This window comes from Bactrocera dorsalis, chromosome 4 (genome assembly GCF_023373825.1).
Source record: "Bactrocera dorsalis isolate Fly_Bdor chromosome 4, ASM2337382v1, whole genome shotgun sequence".
NCBI classification, from domain to species: Eukaryota; Metazoa; Arthropoda; class Insecta; order Diptera; family Tephritidae; genus Bactrocera; species Bactrocera dorsalis.
Window position 1 is genome coordinate 13859831 of NC_064306.1, and position 15648 is coordinate 13875478.

The 15648-nt window shown below is 32.2% G+C and overlaps 1 protein-coding gene across 1 annotated transcript in view; it reads left to right on the forward strand.

The window, feature by feature from the left end:
* Positions 1 to 13688, forward strand: part of LOC105234077 (frizzled-3) — a 46510-nt gene extending 32822 nt beyond the window's left edge. The window contains exon 2 of the mRNA XM_011216306.4: positions 12017 to 13688. Coding sequence (XP_011214608.2) covers positions 12017 to 13525 — 1509 coding nt within the window. The 3' untranslated portion in view covers positions 13526 to 13688. The remainder of the gene's footprint in view (positions 1 to 12016) is intronic.
* The last annotated feature ends 1960 nt before the right edge of the window (positions 13689 to 15648 follow it).

A 15648-nucleotide genomic window follows, 5' to 3' on the forward strand; every position in this document is an offset into this window, starting at 1 on the left:
TAAATTCAAATATTAATGCGCGTTTTATTGACTACTGCTTTGTCGCTGTGTATATTTAATTGCTCGTAAATTGTGCTTGTGGACTAAAGCAAGTTGCGGCTGATCGCTTGATTGGCATTTGCCAGCGTTTTCATGATCAACAAAAGCATCAGCAGCCACTTTTTATTTCAGCTATAATTTCATTCAATATTCAAACCATTCAGTAATGAAAGCGCTATGTCTGAAACCAGTTCTAATCAAATGCCGCGCTAAATTAGGCGCTCATTAGGCGGCGCTGCTAAAAGAAATTGGCGCATTTCGCCGACTGTTTTTTTGTGCCGAGCGCTTGTCAAAACGCGTTGCGCCGCCACAAAAACAACGCAAATTCAATTGCCAACGCAGGTGGCAGCCAATAACAATTTTAATTGCGCAAAGATTGCCAAATGATAATTGCAAATTGAATATTGCAAATCACAGATCGCCACTTGACGCTGAATCGCATTAGAAATCAACGCTGTAAAGCTGCTTACATATACATATCTAAACATATGTATACACATATGTGTTTGTATTTTAGCAAAGCATCTACGTGAATAACAACTCACCGCTGGCGCGCGCGGCATTAGCGGCTATTCGCGCTGCCCGGAAGAGCTGTTAGTTCAGTTTTTGCTGTCAGCATGAGTTAGAAAATACAAAAGTGCCGCGTATCTAACAGACGCGCTGTCACAGTGGACAGCGTGTACACTTGAGCGTTCACTTCAACGTAAGCTCCGGCAGAATCAATGAATTTGCACGTTGAAGTGCGCAATTCACTAGCTGTGCGCTTTGATGTGCGCCGCCATGGAGCAACTGCTTAAATTGCGCGCTGACTGGCAGCTTGAATTAGGGTTTGTCCGATTGTCCACGTCGCCGTTTTTGCGCTTTTTCCGTTTGCTATAATCAAATAAAATGACTGAAAATTGTCATTACGCGTTGATTGTCGTTTGTACAAACCAACTGACACAGGCAAACGTCGAAATGGATACTAGCTAAGCGCTTGATGTGCGGCTGCTAGCTAAAAGCGAGTTACATGTGTACTTATTGGGCAATAAATACCATGAACACCCAGTGAACAGTTAGTTTTGAGTTTTGGTAAATATGAAAAGTTGCATGTCAATTGTAATGTGTTCTCAAGTGTGAGTTTTTCAACTTTATAGCATGCTGTAAGCGCTTGAGTTCAACTTGATAATGGTCTTAAAATGTTTAATTATTATTAAAAAACATATATTTGTTTATAGCAGACGTTTTTAGTAACAATCTGTTTCTTCTTTATATATATAAATCTTCTGACCGTGTGTTTGCATTTGAACTGCTCCTAAACGGATGGACCGATTTTGATGAAATTTTGTGTGTATGTTCAAGGAGATTCGAGAATGGTTTAGATTTACAATTTGGTCCACTGGAAAATGTTTTTTAAATTATTTTTTCATTTTTAATCAATTATTAATTTTGGAATGTTTGACCGATAGATGGCGCTACCATCGCAGTATCCAATATTCAAACCTTAAATTGGCGTAAACGTGCATTAAAGAAAACGATGCCAAAGTAAAAGGCGACATCTGTGGATCAAGTTTTTATATTGTGGACAGAGTTGTTCGTTCTTAAGTAATAAATTGGGTGATTCAATACATCTATGGGTAGCTATAACATTTTTTTCATACCTGCTAACTATTGGAGGGGGTATCTTGACAGGCAATTTAAAATTGCAAAAGGTCTGGCATAAAAAAATAGCGGCATAACTGAAGTGTTGATAAAAAATTTGAGATATACAGAAATCTTTTCGAAGCATTGCACAGAGCAATGCAATATTTAAACGGGAACGATGAATACATATGTATATGCGTACAATTTCAAACTGATCCTTCCTGAAAAATAATAAAATTGCTAAATATTGGGAATGGTAGAATAGAACTGCAATCAAATACACAATGCAATGAATTAAAACTGGCTCATTTATCATTCGATGAATAATATACCACGGGCATCCCAAAAGACTGATGCCATAACCTTGCCAGCCGATTTTTTTGTCTTTCCACGCTTGAGAACCGTTTCTTAATATGCAGTCCACCAGGCTGACAATCGATTGGACTCGATTGATTTCACTGATGCACAGCCCAAATTCAATAGTATTTTTACCCCAAAAACCAATTCTTTCCTAACGCACGAAATGCTTTTTGATTCATTTTTGTTGCTTCTTCAAAAATCCGTTTATTCCTTAACTAATACTTATAATCTAACTAATAGAAATTATATAGATGGTATTAGTAGTACTATTTATGTACCAGCCACAGTAAAACGTAAGCGGGTCCTCTAGTTTCCTTATAATTTTTTTAATATTTTTAACAGAGCTAACTAAATAACTGGTAGTTAATAGGTAAATATCAGCTTTGTAACGGTTAGTGCTGTCTTATTTTCCATTTTTGGCAACAATTTAACATTTACCCTATTTAAAATTAAGCTTTTCGTTAACGTTCGACTACTAACGCTCGCTGGGCAATCGCATGTAGTGTGTTGTATGTGAGTATCAATGGTATATGTTACTAAAACGGTCATTTGTTAGAGTCATAAAATGCCGCTGCGACAGTCGTGCGGCAAATGTGAAAATCGTGCAAGGTTGATTTTTTACGAATTTTCGCTGCGGCAATGTGTTTGATTTCATTACACAGCGGGAAGACAGCGGTCCGAGCGCAGTAATTCACTAATGCATTTACCGTATGCTTTGCTACGCGCGTCTATTCTCTTTGCTACCCAGCGCTTTATTTACACTTGCCGCCTTGACAAGCGGAAAATTGCACCGCCTCACACACTAATGGCAGTCAAGCAGCAGCAATGTCCATAGCGTAGCTCACACATATGATTCAGTGTGTGTGTGTGTGACTTTTGAAGTGACAGCTGCGAATGGCAGATGCCGCACTGCGGTTGATCGCCGCCAATGAAGATGCAACGCAATAGCGCTCAAACGCCAACATTATGGTCTCACATTACCAATATGGCGAGTGGTTGTGAAAATGGGCGGCGGCGGAATAAAAGGGCATGCACTGTTGCGCGTATATGAGAAAAACATTGAAGGAAAGTCTGAATGGAAAAAAATAAAATAAAATAAAATAAAAATGAAAGATGAAGCATGTAAGAGTTCAAAACACCGCTGCCCTGTCAGGCAACTGCTTGGCTTACTGTGGTGCGATGCATTAGCGCAAATCCTTTGAAATCGACTCACACGTTGATGAATGTTACATAGCGCTAAAGATCACTCATGTGACTGTATGTTGTGTGTCATGCAATTTATTTAGTGTATTTATGCTTAAATAGCATTGTTTTCGGAGTGAACGTTTGACATTAATATAAAACACTTATAAAACTGGAATAATTTGAAATTTTTTAAATAAAATAACTACTTCATAAAAAATATTTTAAAAATTTAGACACTCATTGTGCAAACTATAAAAAGCACAAAATTCATGAATAGAAACACGAAAAATATCAAATTTTGAAAATTAAATAATAAATTTTAAAAGGAATAATAATATAAAGTAAATAAATTAATACATATATTTATAAGTGAATAAAAAAAAATTTTAAACACAAAATATATTTATTATATATTTTTTAAACATATTTTTTTATTATTTTTGAAATTTTTATTTTTAAAGTACTTGAGCAATTTATCATATACATATATTTAATACACATATTTTTTGTTTTTACTTATTATTCATAAAGCAATATAAAATTAATACAAAATATAATAAATAGTGCAAAATAAAGTCTTAAAAAATATCAAAGAATTTTTTTTTAAATATTTTAAATCTAAAAAATTTAATAATAATATTAAAATTATTAAAATCTGAAAAAAAAATTTAAATTTAAGAACATCAAAACTAAACTAATTGGAAACAACAACAAAGTCTGAGAGAAGTACGTTAATCATAAAATAAAAATTGGAAAACCATATATGCATATTAATTAATTTTATTTTAATTTATTTTGATTTTTTACTAATAAATTAAATTTTTTTTTATTTTTTACTAATAAATTAAATTTTTAAAAATTATTAATTTAATTTTTAAAATTAAATTTTTAATTTTTTGGAATCAAATTTTTAATAATTTTTAAAATTAAATTTTTATATTTTCGGGATTAAAAAAATTATATTTTAATTTTATTTCTCATTTTGGGAATAAAATTTTAATAATTGCATCACAAAAAAAATAAAAATTACAATTTTTTAGTTCCAAAAATTGGAAAATAAAATTTTAATCCCAAATCAGAATTAAAAATTAAAATGTAAAAATTTTTTAATCTCAAAAAAATTGTAAAATAAATTTTTAATCCCAAATCAGAATTAAAAATTCAAATGTAAAAATTTAATTTGAGTCCAAGATATTGGGATTAAAGTGTATGTATCTACTTTTTATGAAATTTTTTTCAATTCAAAATTTGGCAACCCTGCATATATACTTACATATATTTGAATAAGAAATTAAAAACAATAAAAATAATAGATAATAAAACATAACATACAATATAAAACCACATTTTAAGATAAAAATCTATATAAATAAAATATAATTATAAAATAAAATATAAAAACAATATTACCAAGCAGTAAATTAATTAAAAAATACAATAAATAACTTTCAAAATATATTTGAAATCATTTTTCCAAAAAAAAAAACATATAATAAAATAGAAAAAAGTTAAATTATTTTTTAATATACACATATGCATATCTAAACACAAAATAAAATATTAGAAAAAATTTATAAAAAATCTCTAAAAACCAAAACATAATAATAAAGTAATTTAATTAGAAAAAAATATATAAAAATAAAAAAAAATTAAATTAAATTTTTGTTAGCATATAATAAAATAGAAAAATTAAAATTTTTTTTTCAATATTTATGTATGTATTATTCACTAAAATATATTGTAAAAATCTTAAAAAAAAAAAAAAAATAAAAAAGAAATGAAAAAGTAAAATAAAAAATATAAAATAGAAAAAAAGTTAAATTTTTTTTAATATACACATACGCATATAATAAATATTAGAAACAATATATAAAAATCTCTAAAAACCAAAAAATAATAATAAAGTAATTTAATTAGAAAAAAAAAAAATATAAAAATAAAAAAAATTTAAATATAATATTATTAGCTTCAAATTTTTGTATTTTTATTTTTATTCAAAAATTTTTTTGTTTTATTCATTTTTATGGTAAAACCTTTATATAAAGCATTGCGAATTTGAAAATTTTAGTTTATTGGTCATTAAAAATCGAAATTTTAAATTAAATTTAGAGTGAAAAATACGTAAAAAAATTATTATAAAAAAAAAAAAAATATTAAAAAAAAATTATCAGAAAATTAAATTAAAAAAAAATAAATAATAAAAAAATAAATAAAAAAATATTAAAAAAATAATATGTAAAATTAAAAATAAAAAAAATAAAAAAATATGTAAATGAAATAATTAAAAAAACTTCAAAAAAGCTCCAAACAAGTAAGCATTAAAAATAATTTCCTTGGCTAAAATATACAAAATTTTTAATAAAATAATTTCCCAAGCAATGCTTGAATATTTACTGTACAAACTCATATAAAATCAATTGCAAAATAGTACAGTGCTTGAATATTTACTTAATCTAACTTAATACTATTAGTAATAGTAGCATTAGCGTCGTTATTTATATTGTACGAGTATATATATACCGAAACAGAAGACTCAAGCGACAAACTCAGCTTGCATATACATATATTACATATATTGTATATACTTTTTTATAACAATAACAAAAACAGGAATTAAATTTTTTATTTTTTCATTAATTTTTGGTTTGATTTTTTTCTCATGAACGCTAATTAATTATTTAATTTCTCGGCTAATTTAGCTTAAGTATGTTAAATATCTTTTAACAACCAAAAATTCTTCACCTATTTTATATAAAACACTGATTTCTCAGCAGCGCTGGCAGCCCACAATGCTGCTGTGTGACTAAAGTCTTACTTATGTACAGATCTACAGAGATATATCTGCATATATTTTGATAAACATGAAATTAGAAATAACAGTACAGCATTTTACACGAGTTGCCCGCACAGCACAACAACAACAAAGACCACGAAAAATTCAAAATTAATAATAATTTTACTGCAGCACCGACTCAAAGCTGAAATAAAGCGTTGCTTTGCTCAGACGATAGTTCAACTGTAACGAATCCAGCCGCGGCAGACAACTATACGGCAAGAGGCAACGAAATTTCGTTTACTAAAGACCAGTTTTTTCTTTATTTTAATACACCGTGGCATTTATAAAACGAAAAAAGCAAGCTAACAGTTTTTTTTTGGAGGCAAATAAAGTGGAAAAAAGAGCAAAAACAACACATTTCATTATACCATAGCAAATCCCTTCAGCATGCCGTATACACATAAACATATGCATATGTACATATGTATGTATGTGCGCAGCTCATGACTGCCTCACCGGCTATCAAGCCGTCTGAAAGGCTATGAATTTTGTGCTTGAAGCGTTGCAGATTGCATTCGTTACGTTTTCCAAGCTCAACGAAATCTCCTGCACGCACAAAGACCCAACTTCTTTTCTTCCATTTTTTTTTTTGGTTGGTAGACAGTGCTGCATGTGGAGTCGAAAACGTGTAAATTTGTATGTGTGTGTCGTATTTGCCTTTGGGCCAGTCAATGCTTGCGCTGCAGCGCCGTAATGTAGCAAATCATCAGCTCAGCACGAGCAGCAGCAGTCAGTGCGCGCACAAAACAACCACACATACATACATATACTCATACACTACACATGTGCGCGCATGCGCATCGATGGAGTTGTCTACCGTCTTCGGCTACAATCAATGCTTAAATTTTCATAATGCGTGCGAAGATATATAATTAAGTTAATGATACAGGTAGATCTCTTCGTTGACACCTTATGAATACGAATGTGGGGATATGTAGATATCCGTTCAATGAAGAATCATCAGCTGAATCAATGAATTAGCGAGGTTAGATGCTTTAATGTTTGCGCCACTGTGATCGTAACCGTATTGGTTAGTTATTAACGCTTTTTGTTGGTATTCAAAAATAGTCAAAAATTTAGAAATAATTTGATATATTTACAGTTGATTTTTTGACATTTTGTGTTTTTATTAATTTGGATAATATAATAATATCTGTTTCAAAAAAAGTTATATGAAATAAAAATTAAAGTTTGTAAAGAAAATTTCAAATTATATTTTACTTAATTAAATTTTTGTAAAAATTTTTTGTGTAAATAATTTTTATAAAAAAAATAATCTTAATTTTAAATTGTAAAATTAAATTTCAATGTATTTTCAAATTAAATTTTATTAAATTTAAAATTTTAACAATTTAAAATTTAAATCATATTTTTTTTATAAAAATTAGATTTTATAATTGTTAATAAATATTTAAATTAATTTAATAATTTTAAACTAAAAAAAAATAAATTAATATAAAAATTTAATATATTTTTAAATATTGTATATTTTTATAAAAATAAATTTAAAATTTTTTAATAAAATTTAAAAATTTTTCAATAAAATTATAATTAAGAAAAATATTTTAAAAAATATATTTTAAAATATAAAATAAAAATATATAAATAAATAATAAAATAAAATATAAATAAAAATAAAAATATTTTTAAAATATATTTTTTTATTTATTTTAAAAATATATTTTTTTACTTTAAATATATATATTTTTTTACTTTAAAAATATATTTTTTTATTTATTTTAAAAATATATTTTTTTACTTTATTAAAATTTTATTGAAAAATTTTTAAATTTTATTAAAAAATTTTAAATTTGTTTTTATAAAAATATGCAATATTTAAAAATATAAAATTTTTATATTAATTTAATATTTTACTTAATTAAAATTTTTTAAAAAAATTTTAAATTTATATAATTATAAAAAAAGTATAATTTAAATAAAAATATATTTTTAAAATATTTTACTTAATTAAAATTAAAAAAAAAAATTTTAAATTTATTTTTATATGTAAACACATTTAAAGTTTTATATAAAATATAAGATCTTATTAAAATTTTTAATTTTTTTTTAAATTTGTTTTATTAAATTACTACTTTTTTTAATATACAAATTTTAAAATTTTTTATCAGTTTCAAAAAGTATTAATAAAATAACACAAATATTTTTTTCGTGGTTTTTTGTTTTAAATATTTTTGTAAAAATGTATATGTACATTGTGGCAAAAAAGTACCCGGAAGTAAAAAAAAACGCAAAATAATAAATAAATTTATCAATATTTATTTTGTCGCCTTCAAAGTAATCCCCACCAGATGTAATATACATAATTATGCCAAAAAGCATTTTCTGGAATGGCATTCAGCTTCTTTAGTGAATTTTGGCTGAAAACGTGTACCACTGAGCAGCAATTTCAGTTTGCGGAACAAGAAAATATCATCTGATGAATACGGTACTTGATCCATGGTACTCGTTGCACTTTTTACTTTAAATTCCGTCATAATTGTGTTTCGTGAGACGGTGCATTATCAGCGTGTAAGATCCATGAATTGTTCTCTCACAATTCCGGCCGTTTTCGACGGTTGCTCTCACGCAAACGCCTCCATACGGCCAAATAGAACTGCTTATTGGCCGTCTGTGCCTCCGGAACAAATTCATCATGTACCAAACCACGAATATCGAAAAAAACTATGTTATGGCTACTAGTAAATTTGAGAGTATTTTTATTATAATTATAGAATATACTTTTCAGAAAATATTTTTGGTTTGATTTAGTTTTTTTATTGATATTAGTTCATTTTAGAATATTTTTAATAATATTAGAACACGCTTTTAAGAAAGTATTTTTGAAAGTTGTTGATACAAATAAATATAAATAAATTATCTCAGAACCTCATTATTTAATTTAAACAAAAACATTAAAATCTTCTTTTTAATAAAAAAATGTATATCTCAAAATCTCATAATTACGCTCCAAGCATGCACAGCACGCCACCATCGAAGTGTATTAGCAACTTTTATCGACAATCAAATTCCAATTCTAATGAAAACAATTAAAAAACGCAAGCACTTTAGCCGCTTTGTACACGCCGACCCGGGCGGCGTTATGATTACAACTTTATTTACACTAAGTATGAGCTAAGCACACATGCACATACAGCTGTCGATAATCTTTGATGTCTTATTCTTAGCGCACGGCATGCAGTTTTCCCAGCAGCTGAAAGCCACAAGTGTGCGTGTGTGTGTTTATTTGTTGAGCGCGGCGCGCTTTGATCTCGGCAGCGCAGCAATGGCGTGTAAGTGCTTAGCCAAGACTACTCATTACCCATATGCATGCATACATACATATGTACACTCTGAGTAAATTTTCTCCACTTTGAATTTTCCGCGCCACACACTTTGCTTGAACGCTACTATATGCATATACATGTATACTTATGTACATACAGATATGCTTGTGTGTATGTGTGCGCTTTCAGTCCTTTGAAGATGCTCGTGTGTGGCGCTTAATCAAATTGTTACTGCTCCCTTGCTCTTTGTCACTTCCTTTCGAAATGCTACCACTCTAATGTCTCTAAAATGAAAGCAACAAAAAGCAAAAAACAACAAAAGCATAACAACAACAAAAAGTGTTAATTCCATTGTGCGCGCCGTCGTTTTTATTGCCACTTTTTCATAATTTTATTCTCACGCATTAAATAAAAAGTGATTTTATTAGCACAAAAGCGTTTGAGCGCTTGTAGCGTGTGGTTGGCTGTTGGCCCATTTGTTTTAGCCGCCGTCGTCAGCGTTTTGCGCGCTAATTGCAGCAACACATTTATTTTTCATGCGCGGCACAGATCAAAGCGCTTTGCTTTCGTGGACATCCGGTGGTGTGCTGTGCATGTGCAGGTATTTTTTGTTCAATTTTTTCTACGGCATTAATTATAATTAGTGTAAATTTTGCTTTAGATTGTTTTTGTTAGCAATTACTGCGCTTTGATGTGTGATATTTTTGCGAACTGAATGTGCGCTCAAGCGTTAGATATTTACTACAGACCAAACGCTACCTTGGATAATATTATTTCATTAATAGAAATCGAACAAATAAAGTAACCATCCCGTATAAGGTAGTGATACAGTGGGCCAAACACAATATTTTTGTATGATCAGGGTGCCTTTTGAATTCTAAACACGTCTTTGTTCCAAATATGCTGGAAATTCGAGAGATACTCCAGCCAATTTCCATTCGCACTACGATCCACACCAACTACGAGTATGCTGCTCGATGCCAGTAGACATAACCAGAATATGTATACCCTTGAAAGCTGCTGTCAGACTCAAATAATATAGCTTCTAGGGTGACTGTGAGCTTGGACACTCTGAAATCCTCGCTTCAATTCCTTCCAAAATATTTGGTTTACCAAACAGCCGAGACAGACTATCTTCTCTCTGCTCACATACCTTCGAGAGCGGCATGGGAAGAGTGGGCTTGCTGGAGGAAAGAGGCGGTGCGTTATTTTACAGATAGATCAAATATTGAGTGGAAGTTGTTGGAGCTGTCGGTAACTGTTCATGAGCTCCAATTTTAGGCTTCCTGACCACTGTAGTGGCTGCCATGAAGATAGCAGTAGATCTATTGCGCCGTATCAGAGTTGTGAGAATACACGCCGATAGTACGGCAAGAATGCCTAGACTCATTATCTGGAGCATCGAATTACCTGGAACATCGTGATAGAACGCGATTAGACTGGTATTCCAGGAAAATGCAAGGCTGATGAGCTTGCAAGGTCAAGAAATGGAGTCTCAATAACTGCGGAATAGGAATGGGTAGGAGTTCCGTTGGCTTCTTGTTGTATTAGACCAGGCAAAGTCTACCTTTTAATGGTTAGATTAAACATTTCACCGATTCTCGGTTGCATTAACTGCTTGAAAGAAGATGAGATATAATCACAGAATCACCTCTGCTCTTCGTCCTCAAATGTACAGCTTTGCCAGTAGCGGAAATATAAAAAAGCACCTAAGCAGATTTGTGATTGATTCAGGGCACTTTACCGATAGCTGATGTTCAAGTACAGTAGCTTTTCATCTGGTTAGACATAGGATTGTACCTAAGTGAGAGCCCATGCCATGTTAAGGGATCGGCCATCTAACCTAAACTATCCAAGGCTTCCTGTATTATACCAGTCCCCCCACCTTTTGGGCACAAGTCTGTTCTGCTTTAATGATGCAACCTAAATGCACATAAAACAATCGTTCAAATAATTTTTTTGACTTCATATATTATAGTACTGGATATAGCGGCATGAGAATATGGTTTTCAAAGATTTTTTGTACCTTTCGACTTTGGTGTGGAGTACATCACTAGCTCTACTTAACCTAACTGCATCATAAATTAATATATTTATCTCCACATAAACCAAGATAATTGAGTTATTTGGGCAATTTTGCTTCAGCTCAGCATGTGGCCGGTTGTGTGAAAATTATAACATATTTTTTTTTATTAACATATAAAATAAATAAAAAAGTTTCAGTAGGCTCTTAAATATTTGCTTTAATTTCTACCAAAATGTTCACTTGGTGAGTCTCATTCCCGGTGTATTTTTCGCACATTTCGTCAAATGTCAACATCCTTCACATGACCACGTCAATCACACAGACGGCAAAACATTTAAAGTCAAACTAAAAATATTTTTTGATCTTTGCTTTCGCTAGAATTTCTTGACATTGCATTGTTGTCTGCTGCGCTAATTTGATGCGAGTGCTTGTCTGAGCGACGAACCGTTTCTCCGCTCACAGCAAGTTTTCAGTTTTATTTGTATTCAGTTTCCACTAAAAGCTGAAGCCAAAATCGAAAAAATTTGAACGGTCTTAGTTCCATACTTTTTTGCAAACGTCATTTTAAGCTTAGCCACTTTTCAACAAAAACAAAAAGAAAAACAATAATACATTCTTTCAACCGACTAATAATATATTTTGTGTTTTTTCTCTTTAATCCAGATGACGAAACTGCTGCCGCTAATCGAATCGTCCTGCTCGAATCGCGCACGCTTTCTGCTTTGTTCCTCGCTTTTTCCACTTTGTACACCCGATGTACCGCGGCCGGTCACCGCTTGCAAGCAGCTCTGTGAGACGGTAAAAAGTGAGTGCGAAACGCACGCTGAGCTCATGCAATTGTGGCCCGACTTTCTCAATTGTGACACACTGCCGCAGCCGGAGAAACATGAGCTTTGCATGCAGATTCCACAAGAGTCCGAAAAGCAGCAGACGAACATACAGGCACATCCACCCTCACCACAGCCACAATTTCAACAACCAACGCAGTTCTATTGGCCGTGGTCCGCTTGGAAAATGCCGCCACATCTGAGTAAGACCATCGCGCCCAGCGCCATCTGCCCACACAACTTCACCGCTGATCCCCTAAACGCAGAACTGTGCGTGCCGCAATGCAACCGCGATGCATTTCACTCAACGCAACAGAAGAAAATCGCCGAGGGTCTAATACTCGGTCTCTCGGCGGTGTGCTTTGTTTTAACACTCTTCTCGCTGGTCACTTTCTGGGCTGAGCCTACGCGATTTGGGTATCCCGAGCGTCCAGTGCTCTTTCTCTGCCTCTGCTACAACCTCTTCAGTGTTTGTTACCTGGAACGCATCGTGTTTCACAACTCCACGCGTACGCTGGCTATGATCGAAGATCCGTTGGGTAAAATTAGCGCCGCCTGCTCCGTAACGCCGCCCTGCTTGGCCTCATACATCACCACAAGCTATCTGAGTTTGTGCGCCGCCACTTGGTGGTTAATTTTTGCGTTATGCTTCTTCCTCTCTTCGCATCAGAAGTGGTCGAGTGAGGCGCTCGAGAAAAAATCCGGTCTATTTCATGTGCTGGCTTGGGTGCCACCACTGGCGCCACCAATTGCCGCGCTCCTAATGGAACAGGTGCGCCCCAACGAGCTGACAGGCATGTGTACGGCTTTCGGTTTTGTGGAGATACCCGCTTTGGTGCTGCTTTTGCTCGGTTTATTTTTCACTGTACGTGCCTCCAGGTCGCTACATATGCTGCAACAACAAATTAAACCTATTTTCGGACACCAACGCTTTTCGCAAATTCGCAAACGCTTTCTTATATTTTCGTTGCTCTTCTTCATGCCGACAATAGCGGGCGTATTGACTTCATTTTTCGAGCGCTACATCGACACGGTGCCCGCTTGCTCCACGCACGAAGACTGCGCACCGCCGGAGCAACGTACCGCTTGGCCGACGCTTATACGCATATTCTTTCAGCTAGCGGGTGGCACATTAACCGGCATGTGGGTATGGTCGCGGAAGACCTGCGAGTCGTACCGCAGTCGGCTGGTGGCCACGCCTACTTCTTCGACAACAACTAAGTCGATCTCATCGCTGCCGAAGAAGCACATACACACGAATGGCAAGTCGGTCAGCAACGCTTTGTATAGCGGTATCAACTTCCACAATGTACCGGTCTATAATCCGAATCAAGCGCACGTGTAGCGCTTAATGCTGGGTATACCTGGAAACAGTGTTGCTGCTGAGCAACAACACAGTCCGAGGGAGGGTGTATATACTTTGGGATTATATCTTTAAGGAAATTACCGTTAATATAGTTTATACAAGTTATCTTTTTAACTTCAAAGGCTCGAATATTATTTGTTTTTATTTTGTTTAACTGTAATGTGAATACTTATATCATGTTCAGACCGACACTTAATCACACCATTTCGGCTGTTGATTGGATTATCCCACTAATCTCATAAATTTATCAAGATTTTGCCATACAAAAATGACAGTTCGAAATCACTTCATTGAAATGATTTGAAACTGATCCACGCTAAATCTCTCTGTGTGACTCTGATTTTGCGCCATCTACTTGTCAGCATTGGAAATTTGTTACATTATCACAGCTGATTTAGACACTACAAAGAGAAAAAAATGTAAACAAACAAATTTTTTTTAAAGCAATGAATCTAATTTCACCTGAAAATCGACTTTCAAAATGAAAAAATACGTCCATTATTTCCATTATGTGGAAAATATTTAAAAGAAGCCGGCTTTTATTACAAAATACAATATGACAATAGCTTCTTTTGATAAATATTAAGCGATGTGAATTCTTGAATGACAATAACAGCTGTTTTTTTGATCTTTCTAACGGCAGTGAGAGCGGGCTGATTAGTGAATGTAATTAGATGTAATCTAATCCCTTTAAATATACGGTCTGAACATGGTATTAGCCTTAAATTTTTGTAAATGCTATAGTTGTAATTGTAAATAAAAAAAGTATGCAAACATACTTTCACTATTTGTATGGACGAAAATAAATATATAAGCCTCTCAGTAAAGCTTACTAGATGAGAAATAGTGCAGTAGTAAGTCCTTTGGGTACAGTTTGTATCGTTAAAATATAGATTTCCACTTTGTATGACAATTTTCCTGAAAGATTAGATCATTCCGCACTATCAATTACATCAATTTTGGACTAATCCAAAATATAATGGATTCATTGATTCGGACTCTTTTTTTTACTGCATGGTCATTACTCAAAGCATTAAGTGAGAGCTTAAAACTTAAAATTTTTAAAAGAAAATGTGTTAGTAGCTTTAAACTGTAAATATATGTAATGTAGTTATATATTTAATAGAAATTTCGTTTAAGCTAAGAAGCTCTATATATATTGTACTAAATACTTGCCTAAAATTGTTATTAGTATATCAAAAATATATACTTATTTATATATTATATATTTAAATTATTGAATAAAATATATTTTTTAAAACGAAAAACCCCGTTTTTGAAATAAATAAAATGTTTGTCAAGGGCTATTAATATGCTAAAAAGTGATTGTTAAGGAGAGAACAAGGTTAAAACACATTTCATTCATATCAGCGTTGTAGGTGAAATAACGGTTAGGTAATAAAAATCCATAGCATATTATATAGCTTAAAACACTTTATCGGTACAAACTATCTCACTGCAAAGTGTTTCTAATTTCATAAACAACTATGTTCAGTAGTCCAAGTGTGATGTGAAGGGGACTAGCTATAGACATTAACTCTTTAATTTAGTGTTATAGGCCTCACTAAGGCATCGATTGTATAAAAAAGTATAGAGCTGATCAAGACCTTAAGAAAAATGTTCTTTTCAGACTGTCAGTAGTTTGTGTTCTGATATTTAACTGAGGGAATGGGTTCTATAAAAAATTACAATCTTCATAAGTCCTTAGAGGGCATGTTTAACGACGACTGCTGTTTTTGGGAATCAAAAAATTAATTGAATGGATTCCAATGAAGAAGAGAATATGTATTTGGTCAAAACCTTTCGAGAAATATTTTTCAAGTCTATCAATTAACTTTAGGATTGGAAACTCTAAGGATTACACTCGTGTTCAACCTCAATGGTAATACATATTTTTTTTAATTGGATAAAATCTATTTACAAAACAAGTTGTTGTAATGCTAGTGGGCCTTTTTACATGTAAAGTATGTTTTTACATATAACGTATGTTTTTTAAGGGATCGTCTCAGGAAGGATTTTGAAGATATATAGTACCAATTTGGAAGACAAATTTTTAAAGTCATTTATATCGCGCTAAGGAACTGTCGAAAAAAGGGCTTTTT